Source organism: Panthera tigris, chromosome A1 (genome assembly GCF_018350195.1).
Source record: "Panthera tigris isolate Pti1 chromosome A1, P.tigris_Pti1_mat1.1, whole genome shotgun sequence".
NCBI lineage: Eukaryota > Metazoa > Chordata > Mammalia > Carnivora > Felidae > Panthera > Panthera tigris.
Window position 1 is genome coordinate 114,524,836 of NC_056660.1, and position 21,347 is coordinate 114,546,182.

At 37.9% G+C, this 21,347-nt stretch overlaps 1 protein-coding gene across 3 annotated transcripts in view; it reads left to right on the plus strand.

Moving 5' to 3' along the window:
* The window catches only part of CTNNA1 (catenin alpha 1), a 176,781-nt gene that overhangs the window by 56,460 nt on the left and 98,974 nt on the right, over window positions 1-21,347 (plus strand). For all 3 annotated transcript variants that reach the window (XM_042984815.1, XM_042984820.1, XM_042984805.1), the window contains exons 4-7: window positions 20-186; window positions 943-1,062; window positions 9,287-9,556; window positions 12,458-12,661. In XM_042984815.1, the coding sequence (XP_042840749.1) occupies window positions 20-186; window positions 943-1,062; window positions 9,287-9,556; window positions 12,458-12,661 (761 nt within the window). The remainder of the gene's footprint in view (window positions 1-19; window positions 187-942; window positions 1,063-9,286; window positions 9,557-12,457; window positions 12,662-21,347) is intronic.

Consider the following 21,347-nt stretch of genomic DNA (forward strand, 5'->3'; position numbering starts at 1 on the left):
TTTTCATGATGTAAAACAGGTGATTTGATGAAGACTGCTGCGGGAGAGTTTGCAGATGATCCTTGTTCTTCTGTGAAGCGTGGCAACATGGTTCGGGCAGCTCGAGCTTTGCTCTCTGCTGTTACCCGGCTGCTTATTTTGGCTGACATGGCAGATGTCTACAAATTACTTGTTCAGCTGAAAGTTGTAAGTACAGGCCTGTGCCTGTAATTTGTTCTCTCCATCACAGTGAGGCTGCTGCTGGCCATGCTTAATTCAGCATTCCTTAGAATTTGGTTTGGTTTTGACCTTCGTTTACCCAAGTGCACCAGGAATGTTTTCCTTTCGTTTCCATTTCCTTCTCTACTCTAGGTGTATCTCATACCGATAGTGCTATGATTCTGTTTAGTCTTCATTCTGATGCAGAACATGTAGCAAAGATAATGTTTTGACTCCTTCTCTCTGCAGTAGTGATTAAGCATTTCCTTGTACCAGTAGAGTTCCAGAGTTGAGAAACTAAGATAGTTTAAATTGTATTGTTTTATTTTTATTTATTTGTTTGTTTGTTTGTTTATTTATTTATTTATTTATGTTTATTTTTGAGAGAGAGAGCGCAGACAGAATCCAAAGCAGTCTCCAGGTTCTGAGCTGTCAGCACAGAGCCTGATGTGGGGCTCGAACTCACAAACCATGAGATCATGACTTGAGCTGAAGTGAGATGCCTTGAGCGCCACCCACATGCCCCTAAATTGTATTGTTTTAGATAGCACGGTATATTGCTCCTCTTCCCACTTCCCATAAAATTCCCATGTAATAACTGCTCAAATGTTTGAGGGTCATGTAAACTGAAGAGGGAGTTTGGATTGCTGAGGAACTGTTAAAAGGAATAAAATGTTATAGATCTTTTTTATATACATATTTGTATTGTTTAGAATTTTTCTTATTTAGGAGTGTGTTTTGTAGGTGGAAGATGGTATCTTGAAACTGAGGAATGCTGGCACTGAACAAGACTTAGGAATACAGTATAAAGCCCTGAAACCTGAAGTGGATAAGCTGAACATTATGGCAGCCAAAAGGCAACAGGTATAGTCATGATTTGGGTGCATATTAAAATTGTTTATATTATTATCTTGTGGGAAAAAGTGATTTTAACCTGAATTTTCTGAAGGTACAATTACCACCCTCTGACAGTATAGTTCCATTAAAACATTTAATTTGTGAAGTGTCCTGTCACTATTGTGTTGTTAAGTTGCATTCATGTTAGGCTTCTATTTTAATTCTTGTGAAAATTGTGCTTTAAACTTTTTTAAAGTTTATTTGAGAGAGATAGAGAGTGGGGGAGGATCTGAGAGAGAAGGGGAGAGAGAGAGAGAGAGAGAGAGAAGGGGAGAGAGAGAGAAGGGGAGAGAGAGAGAGAGAAGGGCAGAGAGAGAGAGAGAGAGAGAGAGAAGGGGAGAGAGAGAGAGAGAGAGAGAGAGAGAAAAAGAAACCCATTGCAGGGCTTGAACCCACAAACTGTGAGATCATGAGTTGAGCTGAAACCAAGAGTTGGATGCTTAACTGACTGAGCCACCCAAGGGCCCCTTAAAATTGTGCTTTAAATAACTTGGTGTCTGGACAGATGATAAGGGCTTTGTTATGTGCCTTCAAGAATTAACTTCAGTTGGCATTGGAGTGTAATTCAGATTTTTAAAAACCATAAGCCAGTTGAAACGTATTGGAATTACTGGCATATCAGAAACTATCACTGCTCTCCCCCCATGTTTGGTCACTTTTCAAGTTATTTCTTATAAATCGTTCTTAATAGTTTCCTTAGTGTTATGAATTTGTGTTGTGTGGCATGTGGATCAGTGTTCTTCTTCTTCTTCTTCTTCTTTTTTTTAAGTTTATTTCTTTTTGAGGTGCAGAAGAGGAAGGTTCAGAGAGAGAGAGGGAGAGAGAGAATCCCATGCAGTCTGTGCTCTCAGTTCAGAGCCTATCATGATCTCACCAACTGTGAGATCATATCCTGAGCCGAAATCACGAGTCGGACGCTTAACTGACTGAGCCACCTGTGTGCTCCTGGATCATTGTTCTTATTTTTCCAAGCTTTGCTATCCTTTTGGTGTTTTGGCTTTTAGGGTGCTTTAAGTCTTCTCTGTGGTCTTCCTGTCGGATGCAGTATGTGCTCTAGGGGAGATGCACATGTCACCATTCAGTTTCTTAAAATTTCCATAGTTCTGATCAGGCTTGTGCTTTTTCATAAAGCCCTGAAAAGATAAATTCTTGTTATCATTTGCTAATACTTGTATCAGTTAGGATATTTCATGCTGCAGTTCAGAAAACCCAGCTCCAAAACTGCTTGAACAATGGGGGATTTATTTTCTTACTAATCAGAAGTCCCAAATTAGGTGTGATTTTCAGGTAGCTAAGATAAAAGGTTTTGCAAGTATCATCATGGATCCAGGTTCTTGACCTTTTCCAGCACTGCAGTGTTCACTGTCCCTGGTACTGGATGGCTGTAGAAGCTCTGGGCATGATATTTGTACAGATCACTATGTCCAGCAAACAAAAAAAAAAAAAACCCAAAAAACCAACAACAACAAAAAACAAAAAACTGTTTCTTCCATAGGTCTTTTTTAGAAGCAAATGATGTAGAAGCTCCTAACAGATTTGCCCTAAATCTGAATTTTGTAACATACCCATTCTTCACTGATTATGAGTGAGAAGAAATCAGTTGTTATGTCTGACTCTGTGACGAAGATCTCCCCTCTGGTCTGGGATGAGAGTGTCTTTCTTCAGGACAGGGACACCCAAAAAGGGCTCTGACACGCGTGAGGAAAATGGAGTCAGTACTGTAAATGTCCAATATATGCCAGTCTCAGCTTTGCATACTTCTTAGTAACTTTCAGTAGTATAATAGTATAAAATCTTTACCCCATAGGATTGAAAAGATTAAATTAATGTATGTAAAGTATTTAATATGATTATGGACCATATTTCAAGCTTAGGTTATGATCAGACTGAATTTGCACATATGAGATCCTGGTTTTACATTTCCATTACTTAATATTAGACATTATAATATACCTAGATTTGGTGTATTGCCTAAGTAATTTAGTTCATGTAGACATAGTTTGTTTTTATCATTTATTCCTGTGTTGGCTTATGTCTCCATCAAATAAATCACAAATAAGTTTTTTTGTTTTTGTTGGGCCTCATCGATTATAAAAACTTGTTTTGTGGTATGGTAATTCCATAAATATTCATGCTGGACCAATTATGTTTACAATTTATTTAATGTTTTTGATGTAAATTCTCATTTGTTTTTTTGTTTTTTGTTTCGTTTTATTTAAAAAAATGTTTAAACATTTTAAATTTATTATGTATTTTGAGAGAGAGAAAGAGAAAGAGAAGGAAGTGGGGAGAGGATTAAGGAGAGAGAGAATCCTAAGCAGGCTCTGCACTGTCAGCACAGAGCCTGACGTGGGGCTCGATCTCATGAACCATGAAATCATGACTTGGGCTGAAATGAAAAGTTGGATGCTCAACCGACTGAGCCACCCAGGTGCCCCTAAATTCTCATTTAAATACATGAAATAAATGTTAGCTATACTTAAAAAATAAAGTTTGGTGAATAGTCCCACAGTCATAATGCCTAGTCTGATTTTAGTTTATGAAGGCTTATTATTTGAGGAAAGTGAGAAAATTTAGACTGACACTATATTGCCTATCTTTGCAAAATGGTAGAATAGGTAAATTGATGTTGTTCTTGAGATAGAACACACTGATAGTCCAGACCTTTGTATGCTATTGGAAAAACTTACTGAAGAGTAATGCTGCCTGACTTTTTTCTTTTTAATGGTTATTTATTTTGAGAGAGAGAGAATACATGCTCATGAGCAGGGGAGGGGCAGAGAGAGAGAGAGAATCCCAAGCAGGCTATGCGCTGCCAGCACAGAGCCCAACACAGGGCTTGATCCCACAACCATGGGATCATGACCTGAGCTGAAATCCAGAGTTGGACGCTCAACCTACCCAGCCACCCAGGTGTCCCAATGCTGCTTGACTTTTTAATTGTCTGTGCCATGAATACATGAAGAGTTCCTTAAACATAATCCCTGATGTATTAAAAAAAAAAAAGTAGTAAATTTCAAATACTTCTGAAATAAGATGTAATTAAAATCTTGAAGTTATTATTTAACATGCTGAATGGTTTTCTGTTTGCCTCTCCATATCTGTTTTCTACCCTTGTTCATCCTGTTCTTTGCCCCAGGGATCTGACCTGTCTGGACAGCCTCCAGGCTGGGTTTGACCAGTGGTAGCATCAGTAGGAGATCAGAGGAGATAGGAGATAGAGGCTGGGGTTTTATTCCCCTGGCTCCCACCCTGCTTGTTGCTCTGGGTGGCTAAAGTCATAGCCCCTGTTGGGTGGTATTCTCTACACACCTTGCTCCCTGGATTCTGATAACTGTTGCCTCCTTGTTTCTTCAGGCCTAAGTGACCTAACAGCCTTGTGGTTTCCCTGTACTTTCCTTATACCTTTGTAGCAGAGTCCCTAAAACGTCTTTGAGTTAGTTAGTTTGATTGTACCAGCTGTTCTCTGTTGTACCTTGATTGATACATGTTTCCATTTTAAAGTTTGTCTTGGGTTTTGTAGTATGTTCTGGTCATTTGTAGTTTTAATTGGGCCTAATTCTTTAACCTTCACCTGTGGCTTTCTGCAGTAGAATCCATTGAGTAAGTTGGCCATGGGCTTCTTTGTGCCTCCTGTTGATAAAATAGTCTTTTGTAGGACCTGGGTCTTGGTGGTGTATATTCCTATAAACTAGTGCTTTTCTTGGGAATTAAATTGGTACTCATTTTATCCTAAGGTCCCAGCCTGGTAGAAACTTCATTCTTCCTTTTGGATGTTGCCCAGTGTTCTCCTTCGGTAACTGGTAACAGTTTTTCACACTGTGTGTTTTCTGGCAGAATTCCTCTCCTGCTATATGCGTAGCCCCTAGACTATTTTCACCTTTAACGTCTTCTCTGCTCAGGCATGATATGTAATAATTAAGCTTCTCATTGAGCCTCTTATCTTTGCAGACAGCCTGAGTCCAGAAAAGGGGTATTTCCTCAAGAGCAATATTTGGGTGTGATGTATATACTAGCTCCTTTAGTGTCCCTTATATCATTTAAGCAGCAACCCCCCACCAAGGAAATGCTAAACCTCGTAAGGTCTGGAGGCTCTTTGGAGTTTACCTTTTTCTCCTTAATGTTTTTCTGGAGCATGGTGTGGTGGTGGTAAGGATGTTGCTGAAAATAATAATGAGTAACTCTAAAAAGGTGTTTACTATGTGCTACACACTGTTACAAACCCTTTATAAACACACATTCATTTAATCTTCACAGAATAGTATAAGGTAGATGCTGTAATTGATAGATACTCATTTAAAAAGATGTCCATTCACTTATTTTTGAGAGAGAGCACACAAGCATGAGTGTGTGGGAGGCAGTGAGAGAGGTAGAGAGAGAATCCACAGCAGGTTCCGCTATCACTCAGAGCCAGATGAGTGGCTTGATCTCTTGACATGAGATCGTGACCTGAGCCAAAATCAAGAGTTGAACACTTAACCAACTATACTCATCTTTATAGATCAAAGAACTGGAGTACAGGGAGGTTAAATAATGTGGCAAGGTCATTCATCTAGTCAGAATTGGAGCCAGGTTTTTAATCCAGGCTGTCTGCCTCCAGGGGCAGAGATTTTGTCTGTTCAAATGGCTTTTACAATCCCTGGTGCTCAGAATATTGCTTGGATATGGTAGTGTTTACTAAATATTTAATGAACAAGTGAATAAGCCACTTTGCTGTACTGCACATCCATCCTGGAATGGGATTCTAAATGTGGTGCTAATCTGTTATTTTCTTGGGCTGGAATATAATTTGCTCACTATAAGTGTTGAATTTCCTTTAGACTGCAGGCTCTTCTTTTACTGTAAAATAGATGGCAGAGGTGGGGATGGGCCAGCACTGACCTTAGTCCCTGTGAGGAGAATTGCATGTGCCTCCTGTGGTCAGTTCTGTCTCTTAGTCTGATAGAGATGGAGTACCTGTATGGTTACCAAGTACTGGGTGGTGGATGTTCCACCCACCCAGGTACTAGAGCTTATTGAGGCATTTGGTAAAAACATAATGCTTCTTACCTAGTCTCTGAACTCTGACTTTAATGATTTTTTTTCCTGAAAACTTGAACAGACACAGTGGTAATGGATAGTAATGAATTTTTTGTGTAAATGAATATGGACTAGCTGGGTTTGCCTATGGACCTTTTCTTTAAGTGTAGTTGTTTGAATTCAAGAGAAGATGTCTGATCACATGTGTCTATGGGTACAATTTTATATTAACAGTATAAAGAGGGAAATGAGAGGAAACTTTTACTTGAATTTCCAGCTCTTGGGTAGAAGGAGTGCTATAGATTACTTAGAAGTAAGCTTTTATTTTTTGGTCACTGCATGTGATGCATGTGATGGTTAGTTGAAATCACATTGAAAGCCGTTATTTCTTCTTCATGTTTTCTGTTTGCTCCTGAGTGTGCTTGAAACACAATTGGATTGATAAAGTTTGGGAAAAATTGGCTAAAGTAGACCAAGGGACTCTGATTTCATAGGTAATCTATTATTTTCCTTAATAGCTCATTTTTTTTCACCAATCCAGATTACTTATCACTGTTACATATTTTGAAAATAATACTTAAGATTGATTATTATTCTTATAATAGTAAATAGTGCTGCCTTGTGGTAGTGCCCATTTTCCTATGTTTACTTAACAAAATCTAGTTTCTTTGTACTAAGACAAAAGTAGTTCTTGAGAGAAAGCTGAACACTTTAGCAGTTAGGACAAATGATGATATATAGTTGTCATTTTCATCATAGGTTAAAATATATCCCCCTTACTTGGTAAATAGAAACCTCTCAGGCATAAACTGTGATGAGGACAAGATGTGTAGAAAATGCCACACACAACATGTGCATCAGCTGCTTAAGCATAATGGTTAGCCCTTGCCCCTTGTCATAGCTTGAATCTTGAGGTGATCATCAGTTCTCTAAATCCATGGGGTCCTGTTTCTGAATATTGTACCTACTCTAGTCTTTAGAAAGGTAGAAGTTCTCATACCAGGCCAGGCAGGGGCTTTAGGAAAGTCAAGTGTTGAATAGTAATTCTGGCATCTATTAACTTTAGGTTACCACAAGTGTCTTTGGTAACCTTTGTAAGAGACTGTACTGATCTAGGTTATAGATACTTAGGGAAGAATTCCAAAGCTAATTGCAAAGCATTTTATGAAACAGAGGACGATATAAGTACTTAGATGCAAATGCCTCCCTAGAAGACTTCACAGTCTCTGAGGTTGTGGTGATGGCCAGGCATTTAGAAAATGCCACACAGAATGTACCCAGCATCTGTTTTAACTTAATGGTTAGCCTTAGCCCCCTGTCATTGCTTGAATCTTGAAATGATCACTGATTCTCTAATAAATCCATAGGGTCCTGTTTCTGAGTATGTAGCCTAATGTACTATGCTACAGGGCATTTGGAGTGCTGGGAGCTATTACTTGCAATTCAGATTCCAAATGAGAAAAGAACTCTAGGAAGAAAAGTAAGCTGTCATATTATACAAGGTTTGAGTAAAGATGCAAACCTAAAATATATAGTGAAATGAAGTTATCAGAAAAAAGAAACCACTTAGATGTCTCTAATGCTTAATTAGGAACTCATCTAAAAAGATGAGCCATTAAATGGCTAAGTCAGACTTCAAATTGAGTTATTGACTTTGGCCTTTCTTAGTTAATTTTCTCTTACTGTTTACACATGTAATACTCTTTTAAAACATTTAAATTTGTACTGTAGGGTTTAGTTGGTGTAATTAACATTAGAATTCTATTCACAGGTAAAATAGAACAGATCAGGTGGTCAGTTAGTGTTATCACTTCTAATTCTCTTTTGTGGTGGTAATACATACTTACTAAAGACTTAAGTCTCTCCCTCTCCTCCTGAGCACTTTGAGTAATAATGGGATACCAGAAATATCCTCTTCCTATCTTGCTTATTTGTCACTTATTTGGTATCACTTATTTGTCACTTAGTATATCCACTCAGTCTAATAGATGTCAGTAGTAAGATCCATGCTAGGAATCTCAAGTTTTTTTAAACTGTGGATTATAATTATGGTGTAGAGGAAATTGAAAAGGACAGTTTCACTTAAGACTGCATGTATATAAAGTATTACAATAAAATGGAAACCTTTTGAGAAAAAGAGTGTGTGAGTAGAGGAGAGGGGCAGAGTGAGAAAGAGAATCTCAAGCAAGTTGCACACTCAGTACAGAATCTGATGCGGGTCTGAATCCCAGGACTCTGGGATCATGACCTGAGCTGAAATCAAGAGTAGAATGTTCTCAAATGACTGAGCCACCCAGATGCCCCAGACAATCAAATAAAAACCTTTCAGATTAAAGTCATGGAGCACATGAATCTCAACTTTATGCCTTAATGACCTATGTCCTAAGGCCATCTTTGGGATGGGGAGTGGGGTGGGGGAGTTGTGTACTTAAGAGAACAGCTTGGCGCATCCTCACCTAGTTGCTTTGCATAGTTCATGTACATCTGTGGTGTCCCAGCCCAAATTAACAAAACTCTTATAATGAACTTTTGTGACTTAATGACAAGTACTCAAACTAAATCTTACCCTATTTAAATGTGTATTTGAATGATTTTTCTAATTTGGTTGGAATAGGTACATACAACTTTATGTAGTTGTGATGAAAGTGCCTAGTCAATTTTGTGCTTTGATTTTTAGTTAGTGCTATGCTAGGTGGCTTACATGCATTATCCCATTTGATCCTCAGGACAGTTAGAAGACAAATATATTATGTTCCTGTTTTACAGAAGGTGAAACTGAGTATGGGGATTTTATTTTATTCTATTTTTAAAGATTTTTATTTTTAAGTAATCTCTACACCCACCATGGGGCTTGAACTTACAACCTAGAGATCAAGAGAGTCTCATGTTCTAATGACAGAGCCAGGCAGGTGCCCTGAGGATGGGAGTTTTAAATAAGATCACAATAGCCAGGTAAAAGAGCTGGAGATTCAAATTCAGAAGTGTCTGGTTTGGAAAAGTTTGAACTCTATGTACTGACCCAGGCTGCCTCCTTTGTTATGAAGCTAAACTGTTAATGAAAGTATTGTGTCTAATTAGTAGAAATTCTTAACTTTTCAGCATTTACTGACAAGTTTTTTTATGATTACAACCCATATAAAGACTGCTCCAATTTCTTGTTTTCCTCTTATAGGAACTGAAAGATGTGGGCCATCGTGATCAGATGGCTGCAGCCAGAGGAATCCTGCAGAAAAATGTTCCGATCCTCTATACTGCGTCCCAGGCATGCCTCCAGCACCCTGATGTTGCAGCCTATAAGGCTAACAGAGACCTGATATATAAGCAGCTGCAGCAGGCGGTCACAGGCATTTCCAATGCAGCCCAGGCCACTGCATCAGACGATGCTTCCCAGCACCAGGGTGGAGGAGGAGGAGAACTGGCTTATGCGCTCAATAACTTTGATGTAAGTTACACTTGGGAAGAAACATCAGGTTCTCGACCATCCACCCAAAGTTAAGAGACTTCTAGGGAAATGTGATCAAGGTTTCTGATGAAAGTTCAATTTCTACTTAGATTTGTAATCTGTGTCAAAAGAAATTTTAGAAATCTTCAGTCAGTTTGATCTGACTTGGCCTACAACGTTTTTCTTGTTCTTTTTCTTTTGTGTTAAACTTATGAATTCTTTTATGTAACTTATGTGTCCTATCCGATCATTCTCTGTTGAAGATATGAGTTTGGTTGATTTCACCCAAGATTTTAACCTTTTGGTAGATGAAAGCTCTCTGAGATATAGAGGCAAAGTGTATGTAGACTCTCCTGCCTGGAGCCCACAGACACATCATAAGTGATTACCACAGAGTATCTTCAATGTTGTCCTTACTTGTGTGCCTAGATGATATACTTCTCAATAATCACAAAATTTAATCAAGTGGAAGGAAATTTGGGCCTAAAATACTTTCTTAGCATAATTCCATATAATTATCTTTTATGGTTGATGCCGTGGGTCTGTTCTTTGTATGCATTCTGTGTGCACACTGTTCTGTGTATCAACTCTAACCTTAATTCTTTTGGTGGTTTTTGTGTTTTTTTCAAAAACTTCTACCCACAATGCCTCATGGCTTCCAGTAGATGGCAGCAGTTTAAGATTTCTTTTTAAGGTTTTTTTTTTTTTTTTAAGCCAACTGGTTGGGTTACATTAAAAAAATTTGTTTTTTTAAACATCTATTTTTTTATTTTTGAGAGAGACTGAGCACAAGCAAGGGAGGGACAGAGAATGAGGGAGACACAGAATCCGAAGCAGGCTCCAGGCTCTGAGCTGTCAGCACAGATTATGACGTGGGGCTTGAAGTCACCAACCGTGACATCATGACCTGAGCCAAAGTTGGACACTTAACCGGCTGAACCACCCAAGCACCCCTACATTTTTATAAACAAACAAATAAGTTTAATAAATATTTAATAATTACAAATATTTAACAAATATAATAAAAATTAATTAATTGATTGATTTAGGGAGATTATGAGTGGGAGAGGGGCAGAGAGAGAGGAGAGAGAGAGAATCCCAAGCAGGCTCCACACTGTCAATGCAGAGACCGATGCAGGGCTTGAACTCACAACTGACATCATGATCTTGAGCCGTAATTAAGAGTCAGGATGCTTAACTGACTTAGCCACCCAGGTGCCTCTATTTTTTTAATTAACATAGAAAATTGACTAGCCTGTGGCTAGCATCTTTTCATAAGTAGGAATACTTTGAAATATAGAGTCTATATAATGGAGTGCATTTTGTTTTAAAGTTTTTCCTTGCCTTTAACTTTTCTTACTTTGTCTCACCTTTTACTTTGGCTTGGGCAACTGATCCTTGCTGATGTACATGGCTGATTTAAGACTTCATAAATCGTAAAGACAGTGTTAATTCTACAGATCATGGTGTTAGAACTGACTTTTTACCCTGGAGCCTTAAACATTAAATGACATTATAGCAAACATTTACCATGCATCTTATAATTTATTGGCACTTTTTTCCATCCCCCTCAAATTTGGCAGTTTTAGGTATTGGCCTCTTTGAAGGCACTAAGGATTACATTTTGCCCTAACTTGAGTAGTAACTGCCAGAGCCCACTTAACCTCTTAGGGCTAGAGTGAAACTTCATATAATGAGGGGGTTGGACGAAATGATCATAAGCCTGTTGCAGCTCAGTGACTCTATTAAAATTCTATCACGATTCATTCTTCATTCCTGTTGGTCAGAAGGCATTGTGTATTCAGTTTTGAATACACAGTAAAAAAGAAAAATATCCGTTAAAACGTAGGTTAATAATGAACTTGAGGCATTGCATTTTCAGTTTTGAAACTGATGATTCTTGGGAAGGGAAAGAAGAAATAGATGTATACTTACTGGCAAAGGGCAAGCTTTTTTAAAGAAAAACTTGGCATTTAACTTGAAATGAGTGCGTAAGAATAGTCCCTATAAAAAAAAGTTAAATGCAAAATATTTGCACAGACATTTACCAGTGTCAGAATAAATTGTATCAAGTGGAAAAGTTGGAGGGAGGCCAGTAGCTGCTGTCCTTGGGGTATTGATGTTTGACCTTGTACTTAAAGCTTGCTTGTGACCTCACCTCATGCATCACTGGTAAAGTTGGATTTAAGTGGAGTTGGGGGGGGAGTGAAGAGGAGACAGTGAGGATTTCTTCTTACTGGGGCAGTTATACTTCACAGGGTGGCTTTGTTGGGATGGATTGTTATCTCTCACAGATAGCTGGAAGCCTTTAGGTAAATAAAGCCTCTAATTTAGACATAACAGGATAAATTTGACTGCATTATTTATACAGTTAGATGAGATGTGTAAGATGAGGAAAATAGATTGGAATTGATTGTAAATGCATCTCTTTCTCAAACTTTGAGGATAGAGTCGTTCTGTTTTTATTTTTTTGCTGTGAAATAGTTTGGCTAATGTCATGGAGCAGTTTTATACTCTACGTAGAAAAGGAAAAGAGAGCTAACTTATTTTCCTTGCAGTTCTCATTTGGTAACTTCACTAATAATGTGTAAGCTGACATGTAGATGTTCAGATTCAGTAGCATGAACATGATTTTTATGCTGGCATAATTTATATTTGCATTTGTGGTAGATCTTACCTAGGCCCCATTCAGTTGGAAGTATTGCTTCCAGTTCCTTTGAGAACAGTACCTACCATAGGGCAACTTGTATGTCTCTCATCTACCAAGAAGTATAACTTGCTTTTAGGCATTGGAGTTTTTGTATTAAATCTTGATGTTTCTGATCAATACTTTCCTCACCTTCTTGAATAATGGAGGGAACAGAAATGAGCACTAAGATTCAATAACACTTTTCTCTGCAGAAACAAATCATTGTGGATCCCTTGAGCTTCAGTGAGGAGCGCTTTAGGCCTTCCCTGGAGGAGCGCCTAGAGAGCATCATCAGTGGGGCTGCCCTGATGGCTGACTCGTCTTGCACGCGTGATGACCGGCGTGAGAGAATTGTGGCAGAGTGTAATGCTGTCCGCCAGGCCCTGCAAGACTTGCTCTCAGAGTACATGGGTAATGTGAGTATTCGAATTTTTCTTTGAAGTAAGAGGTGTTTTTCATAACAGATGCTGGATCTCAGATGTTTAAAAAAAATTTTTTTTTTAATGTCTATTTTTGAGAGACAGAGAGGGGTGGGAGCAGAGAGAGAAAGAGGAAGACACAGAATATGAAGCAAGCTCCAGGCTCTGACCTGTCAGCACAGAGCCCGATGTGGGGCTTGAACTGTGAGATCATGACCAGAGCCAAAGTCAGATGCTTGACCAACTGAGCCAACCAGGCACCCCTGGATCTGAGATGTTTTAACTAAAAATGACAAGTATGTTCTTGGCTCTGTGACCCTTTACAGTGGGGCAGAATTTTCAAGGAATGCATAAATAAACGGGGTTCTATGTTCCCCATCTTTTTAGAAAAATATTTATTTTTGAGAGAGAGAGAGACACACACACACACACACACACACACACACACACACACACACACACACACACAGAATCTCAGGCAGCCTCCAGACTCCGATCTGTCAGCACAGAGCCTGATGTGGGGCTTGAACCCATGAACTGTGAGGTCAGGACCTGAGCTGAAGTCAGACACCCAACTGACTGAGCCATCCAGGCGCCTCTCCCAACTTTTCATATTGAAAAATTTTTAACTTGTGAAAATCATAGAGTGAACACCTATTTTTTATCTAGATTCATTAGTTATTATTTAGATACATGTGTATGTTTGTGTATATAAATGTATGGTGTATTTCTATAGATATATACATACATATAACATTTTTTTCTATTAAACATTTGGAAGTAAATTGCTGACGTTGTGTTGCTTAAACACTAAATATTTCAGCCCCCATGTCCTAAGGATAATGGCCTTCAGTATCCTCAAAATTTCCATTATCACATCTAGGTGGCCATCTAATTTTGGGCAAAAAAGAATGGTGAAAATATTTATAGTTGGGAATTTTTTTCATGAACCGTATAGAATGTCATAAGACTAGGTAATTACCAACTAGAGCTGTATTAGGCAAACTGAGTAGTAATTTTGAATTTTTAAGGTTTGTGTTTAAAAACTGGTGCTGATGGGGCGCCTGGGTGGCTCAGTCGGTTAAGCGTCCGACTTCAGCTCAGGTCACGATCTCGCGGTCCGTGAGTTCGAGCCCCGCGTCGGGCTCTGGGCTGATGGCTCAGAGCCTAGAGCCTACTTCCAATTCTGTGTCTCCCTCTCTCTCTGCCCCTCCCCCGTTCATGCTCTGTCTGTCTCTCTCTGTCTCAAAAATAAATAAACGTTAAAAAAATAAAATAAAATAAAAACTGATGCTGTTAAAAAATAGAAAAAGAAAAGCAGTGCTGTAAAAAAATTTTTCCTTTAGGTAATACTGTATCTACTAATTTTTATTTCTGTTGTCATTATCTTCCTATTTCCTTTAATACTTCAATTCCAGTTGTTTAACGCTTGGAGTTATTGTAATTTATACCTTGTACCCAATATTTACTGTTGCAGGAAAGGAATAAATTAAAATTTATATAAAATCATTTTAAAGGGAAAAGGAACAATACAAACTGGTTCTTACTAGTGATTTTTGCCTGTTTAATGCTTTTCAGGGAAAGGTCTTGATACTTTCTCATTTATTCATTTGCTGTACATCTTATTTGTTCACTTATATGCCTATTTAAGTGAACGTATAATAGTGGGTCATGATGGAGTTCCTAGGGGGAGGATGAATGCCTTAGTGTGTTTATCTTGTTTCTACCATATTGTGAAATTAGTGAAGCATATTGAATTTTTTAAGCCATTGCCATGTTTTGATCATATGCAGTCTACCTCAGAAAAATGAGATTAGAGGCTTAGTTAAATCAAATGGAAAAAGCAGCTGATAAGTCATAGTGAAAATGTGGTGCACATTTAAAAAACCTTATCTAAGTTTGAAAATCAGAAAATATAAAAAAATGGATAATTTGAAGAATGGTTCGTGATAGTAAGAGTTTTAAACGGGGGCGCCTGGGTGGCTCAGTCGGTTAAGTGTCCCACTGTTGATTTCAGCTCAGGTCATGATCTCACGGTATGTCAGTTCCAGCCTGCATTGGGCTCTGTGCTGACAGTATGACTTGGGATTCTGTCTCTCTCTCTATCTGTGCCCCTCCACCTCCCCTGTTTGCTCGCTCTCTCTCTCTCTCTCTCTCTCTCTCTCAAAATAAACAAATAAACTTAAAAAAAATTTAAAAAAAGTTTTAAACAGGGAAACAACGGACTCCGGGTATGTGTGTGGATCAGTTATCTGCTATCACATGTAGTACAGTAGTGGTAAAAAAAAAAAAAAAAAATCTAATGCAGTTATGATTAGGAAAATGCTTTGAAAACAGTCTTTGGGGGGGAAGAATATGTGGTAAGTTTGTTCTTATTACTCCATATGAGAGCTTCCTAACCATTCTGCATATGAGAGCTTCCTAATGATCCCTTGAGTCTTGGGGTTGGTTGGATCTTGGGCTAGTTGTCTCTGGTCGTGAGTAACCTTCTAGTTTCTCTCCAGAGTGTCATACAAGGAATATTTTCAGTTTGTGCTGTGGATGTAAGTAAACGTAGGAAACGCTCATTTATACTTGAAGACCTGAAGACTATAACATCACTCTTACATAATAACATTTTATTATGTATGGAAAACTAGATCTTTGTACGGATCTATGTACGGAAGAATGATCTTTGTTTGGCTTAAATTTAAAGATCATGGTGGATATTTAGAAAGATATTATCTTGAGATTCAGATTATACTTTATTTTTTATTTTTTAAATTTTTTAAATGTTTATTTATTTTTGAGAGACAGAGAATGAGCAAGGGAGGGGCAGAGAGAAAGACACAGAATTTGAAGCAGGCTTCAGGCTCTGAGCTGTCAGCACCAAGACTCAGGCAGGGCTGAAACTCACAAGCTGTGAGATCATGACCTGAGCCAAAGTCAGATGCCCAACAAACTGAGCCACTCAGTCACCCTGAGATTCAGATTATATTTTAGAAGATTGTCTCTGGGCATATTTTTCTTAAAGATAAAATATTTAGTTCCTTTGTATTGACTCATGTAACCTTGAGCAGGCTAGGTGCTGTCAAAAGTGATGGAGTGAAGATAAAGTGGAGGTGGGGGGCTTGGGGGAGAGGGCAGTGAAGCACATTTGAAAGCTTAGTAAGTAATAGGGTCTGCAAGAAGCAGAAGCAACTGGGATTATAATTTTGCTTATTTATGAAGCTTTCAAAAACATATAGAACCTTTGGTAACAATCAACTGGCAGTGTCTGCCTATCACTCTGTTCATACTGAGTATGTGTCACATGCAAAGTCGAGTGCTGGGCACTGTGTAAAAGGAGGAATGATGCACTGATCGTTTCCTTTTGAGAGGGTCTCTATAGAGCATGTATAATAATGACAATTTTTACTAGTCACTATTTTTATAGATAAAATAAAATCTTGCTATAGTCTCTAGTCTTGCTTCTTCATCCTGTGTTGCCACTTAGTAAGTTCCATTGGTTTTCCAAACTCTGTGGCAGTGATTCTGAATTTTAGATGCACATTAGAATCCCTGAGGAACTCTAAAAGAAATCTTGATGTGTAGGTTATACCCCATTTAAATCAGAGTCACTGAATTGAGGTCCAGGTGACAGTATTTTTAAAAGTTCCTCAGGTGGTTCCAATGGCAGAGAAACTCCTCTGGTGGTTTATTGCATGTGTCCTTTACTGTCTTCACTGCCTTTGCTTTATTCTAGGCTTTACTCAGTTTCTCTGTTTTCTAGTCTGTTCTACTTGCTCAGGCCAGCCTGAGCTTATGCCTTCAGTAGGACATAGTTCATTATGTGTTTGAAATTCTTTTCCCACTTCTTTAAAACCTAACCTGCTCTTGGTTCAGGGCCCACATTTCCCCCATCCCTTTGCTGAAGGCTATTTCAAACTGCACTATTCTGCATTATTTCTTTGTTGGTTGAAGTTTTGTACCCAATTGTTGACTTCCCTGAATTGTTGCTTAGTTGTATTTTCTTTATCCATGTAATTTCTGTAACTGTGTTTTAAGCTTTTAAAAGACAGGAAATATTTTTAAAATACTCTTTCAGGAACTAGTGTAATACTAGAGGAGGTACTTAGTAAGTGATTGCTTTATAAACTCATGCTGACTTGGGAGAATGAATAAAACGAACAATTTTGGATATTCATGGTGCTAGGGATACATTAGTGACTAAAATAAAAAAAGATCCTTCCCCTTATGGGCCTTACATTCTAGAAAGTTACAGGAAAGGAGGCCATGGGTGGTTTACCTCTACTTCCTGTAGATCTGTCAGTATACATATGACATTAGTAGAAAAAATTAAACCGTGTGCTCTGAAACAAGCAGTGAGGCAAAGTGGTATCCTGGGTCATAGTAGAGTTAAATTTAATTCATCAGGTGAGAGCCAGACTCCCTCTTAAAGGCTCCAAGGGCCAGGAGGCCAACAGCCTTAATGTTCCTACATGCATTGTGGTTTAAAGTGTTGGAAGTTACTTTTGCCTGTATTGCTAACTTAACTGTAGAGAGCTAAGAGATATTGATGTTAAAAGTAATGCATTTGACCCTTACTTACTTAACATTATGGAAATGCCTCAGATGGATGACAGTAGAGGTCTTTTGACATTGAATGGATCTTGGTGGTTCCACAAATGATTTCCAGGTTTCCTTGAAATGAAATGTGGTTATTGTGGTTAAGTTTAATTTGTTCCTGCTCTGTCAGCTTAAGGTTACTCCTGGGAGGGTTCTAGAGAAAGAAAAACAGCTTGGATGGGTGTTATAACCTTAAAAGGTTTAAAAGTAAATGGATTGAAATAAAATGAAATATAATTGAATTTAAAAAATTATCACTCTATTTTTTCATAATTGAAAGTTATGCATATGCAGTAAATTACTGAACCACCACTACCATATGTAGGAATATGCATTCTAATTTTTTCTCCTTTTTTGTATGGAGGTTAAAAAAAATTTTTTTTTTAATTTTAAAATAGTTTTAACCCTCTTTTTTTTTCCATGTTTTATTTAATTTGAGAGAGAGAGAGAGAGCGAGAGCACACGTGTGTTCCCGTGCACTTGGGGTTCAGAGAGAGAGGGAAGGAGAATCCCAAGCAGGCTCTGTTGTCAGCTCAGACATGGGCTCTGTTGAGGGATATGCTGGTTGTCAATATGTTGCTTTCACCCTTTATTAGGGCATCTGCTTTGAGTTGTTTTCCCAGTAGTAGAATTTACTGTAACCACGCTTATTTGTCTTTGTTACCACACCCATCTTCAAACCCCCAGACCTTTTCAAAAAATAAACAAAACTCTTCTTCCCCACTCCCTCACCCCCAGCTGCTAGAAAATTTAAAATTATGTAAGTAGTTTTTATTACTTGTTCACATTATATCTCTCTTGGGTAGTTGTAACTACTGGGTAACCAGCCAGTTAAGGTGAGTAGATAAGAGTTTAGCATCACCCTCCTCGTTGAATGTCCAAAATGGTACAGTATCCATATATAGTAGCTATCATAGCTTGTATTTTTCATACCTAAAACTTTAGTTTTAGACAAAAAAAATGGGTAGAACTTAGGACCTGGTGAGGATGATGTTGCTTAAGGATAAGTTTTATCTTTGTTCTTGCCCAAAAACATTGGCTACAGTGGTATTAGGATCCTAAAAGGGGAATTCAGTAACTGGGCATTTTTTGGTATTGTACTGGGCATATATTTGAGAGCTTTGACTATGTTAATACAGCAGGTATAAAATTTTTATTTGATTTGGATAATAATTTGATAAGGAATGTATGAATAGGATGCAGTTAATAGTCACTTTCAAAGATATATTGTTACTGTAGTGAAGGGAAGCACTTAATTTAGATGCTAATCTCTTCTCAGTTTTGCAAATGCCTTCCTGGAATCATATTAGCAAAGCCAGAGCTTCCCAGCCTTTGAAGGAGTCTTCGAAGAGCTTGTTACTATATCATTTTGTGCTGCATTTCTTATTTTCAAAATTAGAGTAGCTTACTTTTTTTCTGATTATAATTCTATGTTCGTTATATATCACGTGTACTCCTACCACCCATTTTTGGTGTCCAGCATTCCAGCCTCCATTATGCATAATGTGTAGATGTACATACATATCTGTTCTTACCATGTCTTCTTTTTTTCTTTAAAAATAAAAAGTAAGGATTATCTGCATACCATATGCCACTGTGCTAAAACACATACATTATTACCTATTTTACTGCCATAATAACCCTTGGTGGTTATTTGCTTAAAAATGAATATACATACAGCTGAGATCTCTGACCTGAAAGTCTGAACTCTTAATACTTTTATCATTGTGCATCTTCACAGCAGCAAATACGATTTTACATCATCATCTTTAATGGCTGTGGAGTTTTCCACTGTTACCGCTTTATAGATGACTGTTATGAAATTAAATACTCCACCCTAAATAAGGTAAACCCAGGTGTGGTATAGCTGCTTGAAGTGAGTGGAACACGAAGATTTTTATAGTGTCCTCTCAAGCTAGGCTAGGCTGTCTGGTGTTACTTGAGTGTTACAGATGTTTCAGTTGGCTCCCGTGTGCAGCCACCCAGGCTGAGTTTTGTTATACATTATGCTATGATTTCCATCTTTGTTTGAACCTTTGGGTTTCCTGCAGTAAACTCTCACCTGCATTGCTAGTTCATAGTTCTGTAGCTGTGCTTTCATATGATTTTATTGATTTGTTAGTGTAAGCTTTTCTGTGAGCTGCCTGGCATATTTGGGAGAATTTAGGCATAAATAGATGCTGCATTGAATGCAAAATTTGAGCATGTGTCGGACTTGTTTCTATTGATGGAGCAGCATTTATTTAATTTGGAAATCTTAGTTGTCAAAAATTGTGTGATTTTTCTCATGGTGGGAGTTGAGAGTGAACATTTTGTGTTGCTTTCTAAGAGGTTCAAGGTACTTGCTATGGGTGCTACTCTGGAGTTATGAATTGCAGTATTTATTAATGGCAAGTTTTTAACCTTTTATGTTCAGAAAGATGCATGTTTATGTGTTAAATGAAATGGTACTGGCCTAACGGAGCAGTAGTGGAATGGTCTCTTGAGATTAGGAAGATGGAGTAGACATGGAAGCCTGCCCAGTGTCAGGCTGCAGATGGATTAGGTTTTAGGCTCTGTGAGATTGCTGTTAGACTATCCTTGATATTACCTTATGCTCTTAGGATATCGACAGACTTGAAAAGATTTTATATAAAAAAAATGTTTGGGATTAAAGGGTTAAGCCTCTAAACACATCAATATTAGTAAATTTTGCTATGTGGTGGGATAATAGGCAGTATAAATTTTCTTTTGTGTTTTTCTCCACATTTTTTGATGTTGTTTGTTATGGTCATAATGACAGAAGTAAACTTAGACCCTTATTTTATGCATCTTGAATTTTTAGGTGTGTGTGTGTGTGTGTGTGTGTGTGTGTGTGTGTGTGTGTGTGTTTAAAGATTCCATGTTTACATAATCTGTGAAACTAGCATGGGGCTTTTACCCATAGCCCCAAGACCAAGAGTCACAAGTGCCATTGACTGAGCCAGCCAGGTACCCCTTAGGCTTTGTTGATAATCCTGTACTGTGTTTATTTTCAAGGGATTATTAACATGGGAAAATTGAGGATTTTTCACTTTAATAAGGCCTTGATTCATCTTTTTAAGATAATAATTCATTCATGACTAGTTTGAAGTGATCCGTTATGTGGTTTTTTGTTTTACTATAATATACATTTCTGACAGGTGTTGGTCAAAATATAGTCTGTTATCAATGTGTGATAGTGATTGCTTCATCCTTTTCTTGAACTATTTATCCAAATGATTTTTATTACTATTTTTTTATGTTTATTTATTTTTGAGAGAGAGAGCGTGGGTGAGAGTTGGGGAGGGGCAGAGAGAGACACACATACATAGAATCTGAAACAGGCTCCAGGCTCTGAGCTGTTAGCATAGAGCCCGATGCGGTGCATGAACTCAGGAATGACGAGATCATGACCTAGGCTGAAGTCAGATGCTTAACCAGCTGAGCCATCCAGGCGCCCCTATCCATGTGATTTTTGACCATGGAAGTATAGAATTGTAAAGTGTAGAATTTGAAAGTGCCATTAGTTATCCAGGGCAAGAGTTGACAAATTATAGTTCTCAGGTCATGTCTGTCTTGCTTCCTATTTTTGTAAATAAGATTTTATTGGAACACAGCTCTGTCCATTTGTGTACTTATCATCTATGGCTGCTTTTCCACTACAGTGGCATAGTTGAGTAGTTGTGATCTAGAATGTCTATATGTGACATACATCTAAAACTAAAAGTAAATGGCCTCTAAAACCTAAAATATTTGCTCTCTGGCCATTTATAAAAGTTTGCTGAGACTTAATTTAGTCCAGACAACTAAGTCTTTTGAAGGTTCTAAATTACAAAATCAGTTTCTTTAATAGATATAAGACTATTTAGGTTATCTGTTTCTTCTTGGATAAATTTTTGAAGTTTGTGACTTTAAAGAAATTGGTCCATTTTATCCAATTAGTGAGAAATTTTATATGCAAGGAGTTGTTTGTAGCATTCTCATAGTATGTTTTTAGTGTTTATGGGGAGCCTGTAGCCATATTCACTAATTCTTTTTATAAATTTTTTTTTATGTTTATTTTTAAGAGCTAGAGACAGTGTGAGCAGGGAAGGGG